Source organism: Theropithecus gelada, chromosome 8 (assembly GCF_003255815.1).
Source record: "Theropithecus gelada isolate Dixy chromosome 8, Tgel_1.0, whole genome shotgun sequence".
Classification (NCBI taxonomy): domain Eukaryota; kingdom Metazoa; phylum Chordata; class Mammalia; order Primates; family Cercopithecidae; genus Theropithecus; species Theropithecus gelada.
The window spans coordinates 53,633,557-53,653,397 of record NC_037676.1 but is presented as its reverse complement, the minus strand read 5'-3'; the positions used below and the strand labels follow the sequence as shown (position 1 = coordinate 53,653,397).

Sequence of the window (19,841 nt, the reverse complement as noted above, 5' to 3'; positions counted from 1 at the left end):
TCTTTGAAACCAAAGAGAACAAAGATACAACATACCAGAATCTCTGGGACACATTTAAAGCAGTGTGTAGAGGGAAATTTATAACACTAAATGCCCACAAGAGAAAGCAGGAAAGATCTAAAATTGACACCCTAACATCACAATTAAAAGAACTAGAGAAGCAAGAGCAAACACATTCAAAAGCTAGCAGAAGGCAAGAACTAGCTAAGATCAGAGCAGAACTGAAGGAGACAGAGACACAAAAAAACCTTAAAAAAAAAATCAATGAATCCAGGAGCTTTTTTTTTTTTTTTTAAAGATCAAAAAGTCAATAGATTGCTAGCAAGACTAATAAAGAAGAAAAGAGAGAAGAATCAAATAGATGCAATAAAAAATGATAAAGGGGATATTACCACCGACCCCACAGAAATACAAACTACCATCAGAGAATACTATAAACACACCTCTACGCAAATAAACTAGAAAACCTAGAAGAAATGGATAAATTCCCGGACACATACACTCTCCCAAGACTTAACCAGGAAGAAGTTGAATCCCTGAATAGACAAATAACACTCTGAAATTGAGGCAATAATTAATAGCCTACCAACCAAAAAAATCCAGGACCAGATGGATTCACAGCCGAATTCTACCAGAGGTACAAAGATGAGCTGGGACCATTCCTTCTGAAATTATTCAAGTCAACAGAAAAAGAGAGTATCCTCCCTAACTCATTTTACAAGCCTAACATCATCCTGATACCAAAGCCTGGCAGAGACACAACAAAAAAAGAGAATTTCAGATCAATATCCATGATGAACATCAATGCAAAAATCCTCAATAAAATGCTGGCAAACCGAATCCAGCAGCACTTCAAAAAGCTTATCCACTATGATCAAGTGGGCTTCATCCCTGGGATGCAAGACTGGTTCAACATGTGCAAATCAATAAATTTAATCCGGCATATAAATAGAACCAAAGACAAAAATCACATGATTATCTCAATAGATGCAGAAAAGGCCTTTCACAAAATTCAAGCAGCCCTTGAAGATAAAAACTCTCAATAAATTTGGTATTGATGGAACATATCTCAAAATAATAGGAGCTATTTATGACAAACCCACAGCCAATATCATACTGAACGGGCAAAAACTGGAAGCATTCCCCTTGACAACTGGCACAAGACAGGGATGCCCTCTCTCACCACTCCTATTCAACATAGTGTTGGAAGTTCTGGCCAGGGCAATCAGGCAGGAGAAAGAATTAAAAGGTAGTCAATTAGCAAAAGAAGAAGCCAAATTGTCCCTGTTTGCAGATGACATGATTGTATATTTAGAAAACCCCATGATCTCAGCCCCAAATCTCCTTAAGCTGATAAGCAACTTCAACAAAGTCTCAGGATACAAAATCAGTGTACAAAAGTCACTAACATTCTTATACACCAATAACAAATAGAGAGCCAAATCATGAGTGAACTCCCATTCACAATTGCTTCAAAGAGAATAAAATACCTAGGAATCCAATTTACAAGGGATGTGAAGGACCTCGTCAAGGAGAACTACAAACCACTGCTCAACGAAATAAAAGAGGACACAAACAAATGGAAGAGCATTCCATGCTCATGGATAGGAAGAATCAATATCATGAAAATGGCCATACTGCCCAAGGTAATTTATAGATTCAGTGCCATCCCCATCAAGCTGCCAATGACTTTCTTCACAGAATTGGAAAAAACTGCTTTAAAGTTCATATGGAACCAAAAAAGAGCCTGCATTGCCAAGACAGTCCTAAGCCGAAAGAACAAAGCTGGAAACATCATGCTACCTGACTTCAAACTATACTACAAGGCTACAGTAACCAAAACAGCATGGTACTGGTACTAAAACAGAGATATAGACCAATGGAACAGAACAGAGCCCTCAGAAACAATACCACACATCTACAACCATCTGATCTTTGACAAACCTGACAAAAACAAGAAATGGGGAAAGGATTCGCTATTTAATAAATGGTGCTGGGAAAACTGGTTAGCCATAAGTATAAAGCTGAAACTGGATCCTTTCTTTATACCTTATACAAAAATTAATTCAAGATGGATTAGAGACTTAAATGTTAGACCTAAAACCATAAAAACCCTAGAAGAAAACCTAGGCAATACCATTCAGGACATAGGCATGGGCAAGGACTTCATGTCTAAAACATGAAAAGCAATGGCAACAAAAGCCAAAATTGACAAATGGGATCTAATTAAACTAAAGAGCTTCTGCACAGCAAAAGAAACTACCATCAGAGTGAACAGGCAACCTACAGAATGGGAGAAAATTTTTGCAATCTACTCATCTGACAAAGGGCTAATATCCAGAACCTACAAAGAACTCAAACAAATTTACAAGAAAAAAACAAACAACCCCATCAAAAAGTGGGCCAAGGATTTGAACAGACACTTCTCAAAAGTAGGCATGTATGCAGCCAACAGGCACATGATCATCATGACTAGCCATCAGAGAAATGCAAATCAAAACCACAATGAGATACCATCTCACACCAGTTAGAATGGCAATCATTAAAAAGTCAGGAAACAACAGGTGCTGGAGAGGATGTGGAGAAATAGGAACACTTTTACACTGTTAGAGGTACTGTAAACTAGTTCAACCATCGTGTGGTGATTCCTCAGGATCTAGAACTAGAAGTACCATTTGACCCAGCCATCCCATTACTGGGTATATACCCAAAGGATTATAAATCATGCTGCTATAAAGACACATGCACACATATGTTCATTGTGGCACTATTCACAATATCAAAGAATTAGAACCAACCCAAATGTCCATCAATGGCAGACTGGATTAAGAAAAATGTGGCACATATACACCATGGAATACTATGCAGCCATAAAAAAAGGATGAGTTCATGTCCTTTGTAGGGACATGGATGCAGCTGGAAACCATCATTCTCAGCAAACTATCACAAGAACAGAAAAGCAAACACTGCATGTTCTCACTCATAGGTGGGAATTGAGCAATGAGAACACTTGGACACAGGAAGGGGAATATCACACACTGGGACCTGTTATGGGGTCGGGGAATGGGGGAGGGATAGCATTAGGAGATATACCTAATGTAAGTGACCAGTTAATGGGTGCAGCACACCAACATGGCACATGTATACATATGTAACAAACCTGCACGTTGTGCACATGTACTCTAGAACGTAAAGTATAATTAAAAAGAAACAAAATGGAGTGTGTTATATTCATTCATTTGCTGTTTCCCTGTTACAGAATCAATGCCGCCGTCTCTGTTTTTCTATATTACTCTTCCAAACAGATCTTCACTTTATGGCTGAGAGGGGGACATATTGGAATATCTCCTTTGTGATTTGATCCTTCTTCTCTGACTTCTCTCTGTGCTTCTCTCACTTCTTAGAAATCCCACCATCCGTGTCACATCAGGTCCGCTTCTCACCCCTGTCCTCACATCTCAGGAGGCTGTCTTTGCTCCTCTTCACACATTTATTTCCTCCTCTGGATCTAACTTTGTTGCTCTCTTTTCTTGATGGCAAGAGTTCTGAAATTTCCACTTTATGCTGCCCTTCTCTGAAATACCTTGTACTTGTTTCATTTTCAAAATGTCAGCAGGTGTATAAATTGTGCGCACCTCCCCAGTTGAGTTTTTTTAATGGGAATGGTTTCAGGGGAGCGGTCTGATCTGACGAGCGTTGTCCACGGACACAGTGCCGTAAAATCATGGCGCGTGAAGGAGATGTCAGAGCAGGCAGCCATTCCTTTGCTTTTAAATTCAACTGAAATCTTTTAGCAAGTAACTTGGCTGGATGATGGGGGCATTCAGGTTCAGGGCTGAGAAGAAATATAGCAAATACAGTCTACTAGGGGAAGAGGCTTTACCTTCTCCCCTTCTTGTGTTTTTCTCACATTTCTTCTCAAGTCTGGCACTGCACTCTTCATCCTGGGCGTTTCTGCCCCTTCTCAAACACTTCCCCCTTTGAAAGGGGGAAGTGCATTTGATTGATTGGTGATTGATGTCCCTGCATCAGGGTGGCTCTGCGGTGACCTCAGGGATGGCCCACTAGTTATCCTTTTTCTGCCCTGCCTGACTGAGTCTGGCCTGCAGCCCCCTCCTTGAAACCCGGTCAGTGAACGGCTTTGGAGTACATGCTCCAGGCCCTGCATATCTCTGCACATAAGCTTGGGAAGGGGACCCGATGATTTTAATTTGGAAGCATGAAGTAAAAGTCCCCATGCTGACCTCAGCACCAACCAAGTTGTCCATTCCAGTGTTTCACAAAGAGCCCAGCATTGGGAGTCACTTCTCCATCAGCAACCAGCCCCTCTATTATTGCATTGCTCTATTGTATGCTCTATTAACTCTGGAAGGAAGAAGACCAAATATCCCTCCCTACTGCTGGCCCCTGTCTAACATTCTAAACCATAAGGATTTTCTCAACCTCCTCTACTCTCTAGTTGCCTTGGACTTCTGCCATGTATCAGAAAGGTGCTAGGTGATTTTTACAGGTGATCTGCAATCTTCCACTGCCCTGGCATGAAGTATCACCAGCCACAGCATCACAGAGTGATTGAGGAGTCAAATAAGAAGATGAGTGCGGGCCTCCATGTGTCCAGTGCTCAAGCTTCTGTTGCCCCATCCTTCCCCTGTAAAAGCCTCTGGGATCCATTTCTGCATTTTCTCTTGGGATTATCTCTGCTTCACATGAGACCCGCTGCCTCATTTCTTCTTTCCTAGACCACGATAGCATCTGCATAGCTAATTCATCCCTTGTTCTGTTCCATCGTACCACCTTTGACTGAACCGTGACCCTAAATTGCAGCACTGACAACATCAATTTCCTGAGCCTGAAACCCTTTAATTAGTGCTTAAAAAAATACAGACCAGCCCCTACATATCTCAGTATTCACAGGCAAACCAGTAAAGTCGTGTTGGCCAGGCTAGTCTCAAACTCTTGACCTCACATGATCCACCCACTTTGACCTCCCCAAGTGCTGAGATTATAGGCGTGAACCATAGTGCCCGGCCCCAGGAATCTTAAATTCCAAAATATCGCCTGATGAGCCTCAGGTCTCCTGTGCTTCTTAGGTCATGTCTCAGGCCTCACCTCATGGTACAGTTTTATCTCATCTAAAATCTGTCCATGCTTTCCAGATTTAAGTCCCTCTGCATGTGGCCTATAGTTCTTTTCCTCTGTATGCTTTGTTCTATGCTCCTGCTGTCCTTTAGATTCAAATATGAGCCAACTTCAGCTTCTATTTCTTTATTTCCTCCACTGTGTTGAAGGAAACCACAAAATCACATAGCTGTACTATTTTGAGTAACAACAAACCCATCTCGAATTTCAGGTAGATCCTCAAATAATTCAATTTTTCCAGAAACTCATGTTTGTTAAGAAGAAGTCTTAGAGAGTGTGATCTTCTAGAACTAGGTGAGATGAGTTTCTCAGTAGGATCATGCTCTCGATGGGTCAATAAAGGTGAAAACTAAAACTTGACCATGGTCTAGCAATGATAAGGAGCACAATGGAGCTCCTTCTCTCGCTGGCTCTGTGGACTCTTCCCAAGGTGCCCCTCTTGCCTTAGATCCAATACTCCTCCCACATTTCATAGGTGACTTGGCCTTCTGCCTTTCTAGAACCTTGTACTAAGCGTCTATTGCGCATTATCTCTGATCTTGCAGCTGCCCTGCAATATAGATAATATTATCATTTTTCAGTTTTAATGGGTGTCTTTTGCATGCCAAAACTCTTTTAGGAGCTGGGCTGTGGCACTAAACAAAACATAAAATTCCTGACCTTGAAGGACCTGCTAACATTCTAGCAGGGAAGGCAAGCTTTAAAACTAATAAATGAACAAGCATATTGCATAGTGTAATGCAAGTCTTTGGCAAATATTTAAATCTGTAAACACACACACACACACACACACACACACACAGATATACTGTGGGCAGGGAAGGAGACACATGCATGCCAGGGAGGCACAGTGCAGGCAGAGAGGCAGCCACTGCTAACACCCTAAGTTAGGAGTGAGCCTGGCATGTGAGAGGAACAGCTTGGATACTGATGTGGCTGGAGCAGAGAGACAGGCCTAGGTAGCACAGAACTGTGTAGATCAGAGGAACAGATTTGATTTGTATCATTTTGAGTGATGTGCATTTTATTCTGAGTGAGCACTGGAGGGTTTTGAAGGACAGTTGGCATACCTGATCCAACAGGCCTTACAATGATCACTCTGACTTCTGTGTTTCTTGCATTCTTCTTTATAGAGATTTATTTGACAAATAAATATTGTATATATTTATAATGTACAACATGATGCTTATATATATGCATACATTGTGAAATGGCCAAGTCAAGCTAATTAACCTATTTTACTTCATACGCTTATTGTTTTGTCTGTGTGGTGAGAACATCTAAAATCTCTTATCTCAACAAGGATGACTATGTTGACAATAGGCTATGGCCTGGCAAGGGCGGGGACCAGTTGGTTGTTTTGTTGTACAATAGGCCAGAAGTGGTGTGGTCTCAGATTAGGGAGGCAGCAGGGTAGGTTTGGGATGGATGCACCATCTGGATTTCTTTTGCAACCAATCACTTAGATGTAGAATGTTGGAGAAAGAAAGAAGTTGAAGGTATTACTGAGATTCTTGCCCTAAACAACTAGAAGGAAGTATGGTCCTCAGCTGAGATGGACAGGCTGGGAAGTGGGCATGAAGACTAATCAGAATTGCAGATTTGCACACAACAAGTTTGAGATGTCTACTAGGCAGCCCCATGGGCAAGGGGCTGGCAGTAGGGCATGGGTCTCCAATGTAAGGTGGCGGTGAGGACTAGCTGTGCAATATGGGTATCTTTGGCATCTGAAAGTGCTCATGTTCCCAGTATTGGATGCCATTGAGTTTGGCTGGAAAAAAGGAGAAGCCTCAGGACTCAGCCCCAGGCACTCCAGTCCAGGAGCCTGGGGAAAGAGAAGGAAGCAGTGAAGGGCCCTGAGCATGTCCATTGAGGTGGGAGAGGATCTGGGAGGATGGTGTCCTGGAAGCCAGGGAAGAACATGGCAGGGATAGGGACTAACTGATGCACTCCAATGCTGCTGAAAATCCACTAGGGAAAGGACTAAGAACTCAGTCCCAGCTTTAGCAGTGATGATCAAAAGGAGCTGAGCTCCTTGTCCTGTGTGACATAGCCACAATTGAAAATTCACACCCCTGCTTTTCTTTTCGACATATCTCTTATATTTCACCGTTGACTTTGCCTTTTACCTTAAGGAGAAAATTGAGGGCAAAGCTAATAGACATCTCACTAGTTTTCCTTGTTACAAGAGATGATTGTGGGTTAGTGCCCATTTCCTCTGTCCCAGCCTGTTTCACTGGGACACATTCCTGCCTCCTTTTTACAGTCACATCTTCCAATAGCCCTTTTGGTGCCATCGAGTACCATTGGTCCTGTGCAGGGTCTTCCTCACTTTGCTTCTATTAACTCTTTCCTCTTCTTCTTTGGCACCCTTTTAATAATTTTCTATCATTTCATTTTCTAGGATCCTTTGGAAAAGCTCTTGCAGCCTTCAATTGAGGCTCCACATGGCATTCATCGTCACCACCACTCCTTCTTGCTCTTCCTGCTCAGAAAATAACGCAGGCTGTAGCTCAGGTGTTTCTCAACCTGGCACTGTTGACATTTTGGGCTTAGTAATATTGTGGGGCTGGCCCAGGTCATGTAGGACGTTGAGCAACACCCTGTTCCCTACCCACTGGAGGCTAGTAGCACCACCACCTCCAGCTGCGACAAATAAAAGCGTCTCCAGACATTGCCAAATATTCCCTGGGGGGATGGAGGAGGACAAAACAAAATTATCCTAAGCTGAAAACCACTGCACACCATTGCTCTAGCTAGAGTCTCTCTCTCTAGCTAATGTCCAGTCCTTTGTTTGCATAGATGCTGGTAATGTTGTAAAATAAAAATTTCACTAAGAAATTTCTTTTCTTTAAATCTTGTCATGTGTCCCTATATCTTTAGGTAAAGCTCAAACCACCTTGTTGAGTGCAAAGGAGATGTGTGATTCAGTTCCTGCCCAAGTCCATCTTTCCAGAGCTCTGCAGGCAACCAGTGCTTCTGTCCCACTCAGCTCCTTACTGTTCTGTACAAGAGTCCTGCATTTTCATGCCTCTGCACCTCACATACATTTGTCTCCCCATTTTCTACACTGTCTTTTCTCTTTTGCTTCTAGGTCATTACTGTTTGCCATAAAAGTTAGGTAAATAATCCTTTTCTCTGTACAACCTTTCTTTATCTTTAAATCTAATGTAGATCTTTGGATTCTCATGGTATTCCTTGCATCCCATTATCATAATACATATTCTTCCAGACTGTGGTCATCGATCCCTTGTATTTTACCACTTACCTAATTCCAGTCTCTGAGAAGGTCAAGAATCTTGTCTTACACTTCACAGGCACTCAATAAGTACTTATAAATGTTTTAATATACTAAAGGAGCCAGAGGAGTGAAGTTACGTCTGACACAAGCAATCACTAAGTCCTTAATGAAAAAAAGTACCATTGAGCTCTAATGGGTGAGAAAACACTTTGAATGTTAGACACTGAAAAAAAAACAGGAGTGATTCCAGAGATATTGAATTTAGTTAGAGAGTGCTCAGACTTATGAGGGAGGGGAAAGTCACAAGTTGGTGCTGAATCTTGAAAATCCTTGAATTCCTGCTAAAGACAGTGAGAAGACATCGATGATCCTTAATAAAGTGGATGATCTAATCTGCATTTTTTTCAGGAAGAACCACCAAATAATTCAACATAGTGTAGGTTGGAAAGAAGAGACTGGATTTATGTGGAACATTTATAGCTATTAGTTCAGACAAAAAGAGATAGAGATTGAACAAAGAGTGTGAAAGATTTTTCATAACTCTCAATCGCACAATATCTAAACTATTGTAGAAACATGACTTTTTCTGTAACTATTTTTTTTTTGAGACAGAGTCTTGCATTGTCACCCAGACTGGAGTGCAGTGGTGCGATCTCGGCTCACTGCAACCTCTGAATCCCTGGTTCAAGCAATTCTCCTTCCTCAGCCTCCCGAGTAGCTGGGATTACAGGCACGTGCCACCATGCACAGCTAATTTTTGTATTTTTAGTAGAGACAGGGTTTCACCGTGTTGGCCAGGATGGTCTCAGTCTCCTGACCTAGTGATCCACCCGCCTTGGCTTCCCAAAGTGCTGGGATTACAGGCATGAGCCACCGTGCCCAGCCTTTTTCTGTAACTATTCTAATTTAGGATTGAAATAACTTCCCAAGGAGTAAAGCTTGTGCAGTATGATTTTTAACTGGTTTTAACTCTTTAAGAATAAACATAATTCTCTTTATAAAGAATTTTGGTAGAATATACTGTTATTGACTTTAGCACAGCATGCAAATGAGATGCTGGAAAGCTTTTCTCTGGAAACAACGGATTATGATAATTCAGTCAGTTTTTCCTTTAAAATCAGTTGAAATAATTTACTGTGCTCTGAAATAAGGATCTTCATTCGGATGTTTAATTAATTCCTAAACTCTATGAATAATTTGTTGGTGTAATAGATAAATCTTGCTTGCTATTGTGCAATGAAGCTAAAAAGTGCCTATTTTAATCCCAGCTGAAATTATTATACAGAAAGTTGGTGTCATCTCAATGCACCCAGCCCGTGGATATGAGGCAGGACACGGTGGATCTCCAAGCCAGCTATCAGCAAACTGCTTTTCCTCCAAGCTCTGTTTCATGTGCTAGGATTGCTGACATCTCATTTTCAATATCCCCTGTATTTCTGGCTTCAGATTCAGATATCCTTAGCTTGTGTTTGCACACATATAGACACATGCAAAATTACATACACAGACACACAAAGACACACAGACACACTCTGGTGTGCAGCCTCCTTCTACCAACAGTACGCCTTTTTTCTTTATAATCTCATGGATTTTGAGAATATAAAAAGCAGCTACTTTATACAAAAAGGTTGAGAACATTGACTGTATATGCTATTTTGATTGTGCCGTTAGATACAGATAAATACAGTGTTTTTCTCTCCATCTCTGCTCTTGCCTTAGATGGAGGTTGCCAAGGTGATCATACGGCACAGAACATTTGTTTTTATGTGGCTCAGTGAGTTCACGCTGAAAGCTAAAGCGATACCAGCAACTTCTCACCCTGAGAATCATTCTCTTATTTTTGTTGTCGTTCTCTGGCCACATGTTCTTGCTCTGCATGTTTTAAAGATTGTAGGAAGATTTTTGTCCTCAGTTTGGTGGCCTGATGCCTCGGGGTGGTTGTATAAATAAATATTTACTCAGATAAGAGATATCATATGTGTTTTCAGTGCTCACAAAAATGTGTGATTCTAACATGTCCCTTTGGAGTGAGATGGATTCTCCTGGAGAAGCCCCAGGAAGACTTTGCTAGATGCCTTCTAGGTTCATTAGTGCTCAAGGATTCTATAAAGTTTTAGGAAATACAATTAAACATACATTATTACAGATCTTACTAAAGTCAGGCTTGTGTAAATGTTTGGGATGGTTCTTCCCCCAAGGAAATGTAATACCATTTTAGGTTGTTGAGCTGATATTAACTCAGAAAGCTTTTATTAGGGTTCATACTCCCATCTTTTGTTTTATACCATAGAACATATGAAGAGTTCAATGTCTTATCCTCACGTTTGCAAAGACGATGCTCATGCAAAAATACTGACTGGTCATTCATTCTTTCAGTGATCAGCTATGCATTGACTATCCATTTGTCAAACTCTGCTAAGAAACTAGGGATGCGAATATTACTTTAAATCCAATATGATTTCTGTCTTCATGGACCTTAGAGTTTAGTTAGGGCAGACAGACATGGATCACATAATCACTCAAAGAAATATAACGTTGCAACAGTACAATGTTGGGTGAACCCATAACAGGGGCATTTGACCAGGAGCGCAGGGAAGGCTTTCCAAGGAAAGAGCACAGTAAGATCTGAAAACAAGTCCGGAATTACCAGGCAAGAAGGGTGGGAAGGTTTACTGGGCTACAAAGACAATCATTCAGAGACTGCTGTGGGCAGGAGTATGGCAGGTATGTGGCTGGGAGGAGGCCAGAGCAGTGGGATTGAGGTGGGGCAAGAAGGGGATAAAGGGGAGACTGGAAGGGCATTTTCAGGCAAGAACAGGCTAGAACTTGCGCTCTGTTAAAAAATTCTGTCTTTATTTCTATAGAAATTAAAAGTCATTTAAGGGTCTTGTATTTCTTTTTAGGGTAGACCAGATGGATGTAGGGAGACCAGTTTGTTCTAATATTTTAGTACCTGAGGGCGTAGTTTGCTCTAGTGTGGAAGTAGTGGGTAAGAGGAGAATGGAGTACATTCAAGAGACATTTAGGAAGCAAAACAAAAAACAAACAAACACACACAGAATTGGGTAAGTTCTTATATTTTAATACCTGAGGGCATAGTTTGCTCTAGTGTGGAAGTAGTGGGTAAGAGGAGAATGGAGTGCATTCAAGAGACATTTAGGAAGCAAAATAAAAAACAAACAAACAAACACAGAATTGGGTAAGATACAGGGAGTGAGGGAGACGGAGGGGTCAGTGCTGGTTTTCTGAGTTGCGCAAATAGATATACAGCAGTGCCATGAACTGAGACAAGCAAAAATGGAGGACAGCCAATATGGTGAAGGAAGATCCTGGGCTGGGTTTCATACACGTTGGATTTGAGGTTCCTTGAGACATCTAGGATGTCTTAAATCCTTAAAAGACAATGTCTTTTAAGAAGACATTGGGTGCATGAATTTAGGTCCTAGAGGTAAATTTGGGTTGGACATGTAACTTGTAGGTCTTCTGCATAGAGATAATAATTGAAGCCAGGGGTGTTGATGAAAGCATCTGGGGAAGCTAAGTATGAATCAACATGACACGACAATGGCAATAATTTCCTGTCTGCTTTAAATGAAGGGATAACTACTAATTCATTTACATGTAAACTTGATGAAGTGACTTAAACAGATTTAAAATCCTCTCAAGTAATCATTCATATTTATCTACCTGCAATAGATATCCAAAAATGAAAGGGTTATCCACAGCCTAGAAAAATAAGGTGTAGGAGAGGATATTCTTGCTATCTTATCAAAGCTCAGAAGGGAGTGGAGATCAAAGCTAACTCCCTCCTTATTTGAATCTACTAAAGCCATCACATAAATCAAACACATATAACCTAAAACATCCTACTGCTTTAAATTGACTTACAGTTTTAAAAAAATTTTGATAACAATTTTGTTAGAAAATTTGGCAAATCATATGGACACAAAACTTAAATATGCTTGCACTATAATCGAACAGAACTCTCTGGGTTGTCTTATTTTCCTGCAAGGAAATAATCTTACATGCATTTTTCTTATTCATTGGTAGTGAATTCCAATACCAGTTGCTTACCCTACTGTGTATTAGATTGAAGTCCAGCAGAAAACATTTGTCCTTCAGGGCATCCCTGGGTGAGTCTAAGATTGCAGTGATTTATTCTAGGGAAGCATGGCTGGGATGGGGAATAGACAGGGCTCTGTGATTAGTGGGCTGTCAGTGGGTGCATTGTGGAAAAGGAGATTATGCATTTCTCATGAATTATGAGCAATTCATAGTAAGTATGAATTGCTACCTGTGAAATATTTAAATATTAAATCTACATTTATTAATTACTGTGGATTGTAAATCACATAGTAGCTATGTGATATTGGATAAACTGTTGTATGTTATTCTACCCTTTAGATTGTCTCTTTGCCCCAATTTTAGGTGGCTCAGTGTGTAAGATGCCCTCCCAAGCGAAAGCTGTCTTTCTTTCTAGTTCTAGCAATGCAGACACCTGTGCAAACTATGGAGGATACACATTTGATCAATGATGTCAGGAATACTAGTGCTACTTGAAAATTCTTATGCTAAACTCAAGTTTTCTTTATAATAAATTGTTCCAAAGCATTAAAAAGTTGAAAGGAAAAACAACAACAACAACAACAACAACAACAAAACACTTCTGCTGAACTTACACATAGGCTAGAATATTCACTTTGAAAATCTGGGAGTTGTTAGCTTGGCTAAACCACAGACCTGGCTTGTGACTCCTTTCCTGTGACCTGTTAGCTTGTTTTATGACTGGAATGCGATACTTGCCTCCAGTTAAGAACCCCACAGCTTCACATTTAAAAAGCCACTAATGTAGGCAAACTGAGAACAGGAGTGTAAAGAGCCTGAGTTTTGCTGGGTTTGTGGCTTGGATTTACCATTGATTGGCTCTGTGGCCTTGGGCACTTTCCTTCTCCCTGTGGAGTATCTGTTTCCATACCCGAGAAAGGCTCTGCTCTGGGATTCTTGGATCAGGTTTCCATAGCTCATCTCTGGGTGCTCTGTGTCAGCTGAGCCTGTGCATGGCCATCCCGCTTGCCATTAGAGAGGCTGGCTGTGTGAAACTGAACAAATTACCTTATCTGGGGTATTTATAAACCTACCACACAGTGCGGTTGCAAAAAATTAAAAATGACTAAATACATGTAAAGCACTTAGGACAATACATTTTTTTTTTTTTTGCTGTTGCTCTTATTTACTTCATGCTAAGTTTGATGCCCTCATCAGCACTTATTCCTAGTCTTCATAAAATGTCTATTTGTACTCTACAGGCCTGGGCCTGTCCAGTATACACAGAGATTGGAATCCAATGATGCGATACATTTCACTTGGGAAGAGAAACCTTGTAATGGACCCTCTTTCTAGCTCTTTCTTCACTGCAGTCACGGAGACTTCTCTCTCTTCCCCGCTTTCAGCAGCCAGTCACCCCCCAACACTCCTCCCTCATATCCGTTTTCACTCTCCCAGCCCCTACCTCCTTTTTAATGTGCTAGACCAGTGATGCAGGTAATGATTTTGTGGGTGACAGTGTGTGAGTGCATGGGAGTGACTATGTGTGTGTGACTATGTTAGTGTATGTGAGCATATATGTGAATACATGTGTCAGTGTGTGAAAGTGTGTTAGTGTACGAGACAGTGTGAGTGTGAGCATGACAGTGTGTGAATGTGTGAGATTAGGTGAGTGTGTGCGAGTGTATAGATGTGTATCTGAGTGTGACAGTGTGTGTTAGTGTATGTGAGAGTGTATGTGAACAAGTGTGAGTGTGCACGCATGTCCAAGAGTGTGTGTGTGTTAGCGTAAGTGTGGTAGTGTATATGAGTATATGTGAGTGAGTGTGTGAGTGTGAGCATTTGTGAGGATGAGGGAGTCTGTCAACATGCGAGGGTGTGTTCATATGAGTGTGTTAGAGTGTATCAGTGTGAGACAATGTGAGAGTGTGTGTCTGTGATTATGAAAGTATGTGTGAAGCTGAGAGTGTCTGTATGTGTGAGAGTCTGTTACGAGTGTGAGTGTGTGTATAATTCAAGGCAACCAAGGTAAAATTGTTTCATGCTATCCCTAAGGCAATTATTGCTGGGTCTTATACAATGTCACCACTGTAAAATGTCACCACTTTTAAAATGAACAGAACTCCTGGGAGGAATGCATGGGACAAGGGCCAGGATGCTGAATTTCAGAGAGTGGTATAGTGTAGCACTGACTCTGGATCCAACCTAAGGTAGTCTGAAACAAGCATACGTTTCCAGCGACATGGTTTTCATTCTCTTGTGATTATTTTACTTTTTCATTATGTGTCCCAAGTGCTCTTCCTATAATAATGATTTATAAGAAGGAAGCCTAGGAATGAAGTAAAAGTATTTTTTAAAAAATATTGTTTCTTTTCTCCTTTCAAAAATATTTCTAATTGTGATGAAATAAATACATTTTATGCAAACATGGGCTGTAAAGCTTTCTTTTTACTTTCCTGCGCTTACTTCAAGTCAGATAGCTTCCCATTGACAAAATCAAGTACCATTCACTGTGTCTTCCCACATACATGTACAATATCCTCTTTTTCCAATTTGATGTGAAACTTTGTTGCTTTTCATGATAACTTTGTATCTGCAGTGCTTTCCTCAGCAGTTCACTATAGACTACTGTATATTACTGTTGGTTTCATTGATAGTATTTGAAAAAGCTGTGTTGAGAAGTCAGGTTCAGGGAATACATTTAAATTTTCTAAGAGGAGTGTGCAGCCTTCCCCATGGATCCTTCTGTCTGTTGAGAAGATTTGCTTCGCAAAGGTCTGCTCAGCTGTCTGCTCTGGAAGCATGCTTCTCCATTTCATCACAAGATTTCTGAAGGAAATGCAAGCCTTTCTGTCTTCAGTTGCCCTGTTTTAGGAGAAGGCTTTCTGAAATGGAAGCTTAGGAAATAACTCCTGGATCAGTTGCACAGAGGGGATACCGAGGTCTGAAAAACTCTAATTCCAAAAGGATTAAAATAAGACACATTACTTCTCATCCATCCCCCAGGGTTAAGATTAATTCGAGTATGATGATCATACGACATCAAATATGTCATCCTTTGACTCCCTCAGACCGGACACTTCTCCCTGTTCTGAAACGTAAATAAGCGTGTGGTCACTTGTAATGTATCTTATTACGTTTGAAATCTTAACTATTACCCTAACTTCACTTACTTTAAACATTTTAATGAGTAAAAGAGTAATTTCAACAACCAGTTAGCATCGACTCAAGAGGCTCCCTGGGAAAAGGGGGCAGCATCATGCCCCTTTCTAGGTGGACTTCGGATTCCCCTTTGGAACATCAGGATTTTAGACCCAGGACTGTGAAGAACAGAAGCGACAAAATATCTGAGTTTCTGATTTTGGTATGTGACATATAGTGGTTGGAGCCAGTGAAATTCACAATTTCAGCTGAAGCAATTGCTAATTCTTCAAACATTTTATTTTACTCACCAGCACAAGGAATAACCAACTTGAATTTTTGCCTTCCAGGTACATTCATTTCAACCAACTAGAAACACTACAGCCAGAGACCTTTGGAGACCTTCCGAAATTAGAGCGACTGTAAGTGTTGACCCTTTAGATGTCCTTTGCTTCTGCTTTACATTTTCCGTTTATACAACCCATCTGACTGCCATGGAGATCAGGCCACTTTGCCGTGAGCTTTAGAGGCATCGCCTGTACCTTGGCACTATAAAACAGAGTTAATATAAAGCTTTCTATAGTTTAAGATCAATGGAGAAAAGGTGAAATAGCCAATTAAAAAATAGGGCAAAAGAGAGGAAGAAGCACTTCACAAATGAGGGACAGCTATTTAAAAAACTTACATCAGGGGCCGGGCATAGTGGCTCACACCTGTAATCCCAGCACTCTGGGAGGCCGAGGTGGGCGGATCACCTGAGTTCATTCAGGAGTTCGATACCAGCTTGGCCAAGATGGTGAAACCCTGTCTCTGCTAAAAATACAAAAAAGTAGCTGAGCCTGGTGGCACGCTCCTGTAATCCCAGCTACTCGGGAGGCTGAGGCACGAGAATCGCTTGAACCCGGGAGGCATAGGTTTCAGTGAGCCAAGATCGTGCCACTGCACTCCAGCCTGGGTTGCAGAGTGAGACTCTGTCTCAAAAAGAAAGAAAGAAAGAAACAAACAAACAAAACCTTACAGCAGAATGTTGTATAGCTGATCATATACATCCCCTATGACCTAGCAGTTTCACTTTCGAGTACATACACAGCAGAAATGCACACATGTATGCACCAGAAGATGTGTTCTTGTATTTGCAGCAGCATTATTTCTGGTAACTCCACACTGAGAACTACTCAAGTCTCCAATAACAAAATGGTAGAGAAATAAGCTGTTGTACATTCATAAAATAGAATACTATACTGCAAGATGGATGGATGTCAGAAACATTCTGAGAAGAATAATCTAAACACTGGAAATTCCATAGTTCTATTTTATCCTCAAAAGAAATTTTAAGAGATAGGAGTAATATATGCAGTATTGAGAAGTCAAATGCTGCTTACCTTTGGTGGGAGAGAGGACGTTAGAAATGGCAGGAGGAGCCTCTGTAGGCCTGGCAATGTTTTGTATTCTTTCTTTTTCCTGGGTGGTAATTACACAGCTGTGTTCACTTTCAGGCAAGGCATTGTACTCTACATCACAATGTCTGCACTTTTCCGGATGTATTTTGTATTTCAATAAAGGCTTATTAAACAGACAATGACAAACCACAGGGGCACTTGGACAGCCTTCTTCTGTTTTGTCTTTTATCAAATAAAGATACTCTACTACTTCAGTTTTTCTAATACCTTATATTAATAAATTCATTGTATCTAGCTGATGATATGCTATTTTTCTCTGAAAAGAAAGAAAGTGTGGAATTACATAGCTAACCTTAACCAGAAATCTGTTTTCCCTAAAAGAAAATTTGAATTAAAATTTTATGTTTAAAAAAGGATGCCCTTAAATAATACACAAAATAGATCAGTAAAATTAAAGACTAAGGAGAGCAAGTTAACCACTTTCTTATGCAGTTACTGCAACCTCATTTGCCTATGGAAGTGTAGCAGTTGCAAGCCATACAATCACATGGTTTGCTTTTGTTTACTTTGTGCTGGAGGCATGTGATCGTGAATAGGAAATGAGGAAGGAAAATGTGTTGTACTACTCCTTTTCTGCTCTAACCTGTGTGAGCAGGGAGCCATGGTGCAAAACAGATGGATTGTTCAAGATTTAGCATCACAATGGTTGATACCTTCAAAACACATGAGACACCAACTTTAATTTGAAGGATTTTTTTTTTTTTTTTGTCAGATTGTTAGTCTTGTATTCCTGTGGTGTAGCAATAAACCACTAAGCCTTGTATTTTTGCTGTGAAGCCAATAAACCACCAAGACTCAAAATCCTCACCAACAGCAGCCCTGAAAACTGTGAAGATGGGAAGGGGAGAGTCCTGCTGCCTGGGAAGGTGTGGAAGCCCTGGCAGGCAGGCCCATGGCAGTGGTGGTGGGGCTTGCCTTTATAGAAAGGACTTCTTAGCTTGGGATCCATGAGTGGGCTCGGAAGGCATGGAATGGACCAACTAAAAAAGCTTTAGCTTCTGGTTTCTTTCCTATTGTCTAAATATATTTGTATCTATTTTAACCTTGTAGTACAGACATGTAGTATCAAATCGTATCACACAATAGAGCTCCTGAAAGAAAACTTGATCTTGGACCCTCTCTCCAAAGGCAGCTTCTTTTAGCTATTTCTCTTTTATATTCTTTGGTTGTTGCCATCATAATTATCTAGTGTATTAGGGTTCTCTAGAGGGACAGAACTAATAGGATAGATAGATGCTATATAAAGGGGAGTTTATTAAGGAGTATTAACTTACATAATCACAAGGTCCCACAATAGACCATCTGCAAGCTGAGGAGCAAGGAAGCCAGTCTGAGAACTTGGAGTCTGATGTTTGAGGACAAAAAGAATGCAGCTCAGGAGAAAGATGTAGTCTGGGAGGCTAAGCCAGTCTAATCTTTTCATGTTCTTCTGCCTGCTTTTTATTCTGGTCACACTGGCAACTGATTAGATGGTGCCCTCCCAGGTTAAGGGTGGGTCTGCCTTTTCCAGTCCACTGACTCAAATGTTAATCTCCTTTGGCAACACCCTCACAAGCACACCAAGGATCAATATTTTGTATCTTTCAATCCAATCAAATTAACACTCAGTATTAACTGTCACAACTAGGTAATAGATTTTTATTTCATTCCTTTTCCACTGTAGAAGATACCAATTTTCACTCTGAAGATCAGAATTTATCTTGCTTATGCTATCCCTGTGTGATACAGACACACACACCTGCATGCACACACACATGCATGCACACACACAGACACACACACACACTAGAAGGTCAATTACATACCGATAAGTGAACTAAATATATATATATATATACACGTCTTCACTCTGTTAGCTATGTTGTTATCTTTATATTACTGAGATATTCAACATGTTTAGCCCACCCTGCAACTACAATGAAATTTCTTGCTGTTGACCATAAATTACCTTGAACAATTGAAAGTATATATTATTTTAACTAAATTATTGTAGGGTCAGGAAACATGCTCACATTTTATTTCTTTCTCTTTGTGTAAATATTATGAATCTGGCCACTTCAAAAATAATTGTCTTAATAAAAGGGCAATATTCTTGTGTGATTTAAATTATTTAAAATAATGTCATGTCTTTGGTTCATATTTGAACTGTTACTTTTGTATATATTTTTTGCTCTTCCTGGACATTCTAAATGCATTATGTGCCTTTGCAATATCTTCACATTTTTTATGTCACCAAATTATATAAACCATGTCATTTCTCTTTTACACCAGAAACCCATTTTCTAATTTGAACTGACTTTTCATTAGGATTAGTGTCATCTGCCATCAACCTGGAATTTCCCTTCACTAATTGCTTGAGTGAAGTCCATGGTTTCTCGTCTCCATTCTTCCTTTTTCTTGTGTTACTTCTTTGTTCTGCTGGAACACATGTTGAAGAACTTACTATGAAAAGTCTTAAGGGAGATAGTTTTGATAATCTTCGAATGCCTGAAATTGTATGTATTATTTCCTCATAATTAGTTGATAGGTCATCTGTTATAAAATTGTAAGTTCAAGAAGTTTCCCTTGATCTTTGAAGAGTCCATTCTATTTCTTCTAGCCTATTATCATTCTGTTTTATAGGAAATAAATTTTGTTTTCACAGAGAGGTTTAAAATTTTATGGTTATTCTTTATTTTTAAAAATCTTACAGGCCAGGTGTAATGGCCTGCGCTCCCAGCACTTTGAGAGGCTGAGGTGGGAGGATTGCTTGAGCCCAGAAGTTCCAGACTAGCCTGGGCAACATAGCAAAAACCAATCTCTACAAAAAATAAAAA

The 19,841-nt window shown here is 40.3% G+C and overlaps 1 protein-coding gene across 1 annotated transcript in view; it reads left to right on the top strand.

Annotated features, from left to right (window-relative positions):
• PXDNL (peroxidasin like) overlaps positions 1-19,841 on the top strand; it is a 496,832-nt gene that overhangs the window by 307,838 nt on the left and 169,153 nt on the right. The window contains exon 5 of the mRNA XM_025394327.1: positions 15,916-15,987. Coding sequence (XP_025250112.1) covers positions 15,916-15,987 — 72 coding nt within the window. The remainder of the gene's footprint in view (positions 1-15,915; positions 15,988-19,841) is intronic.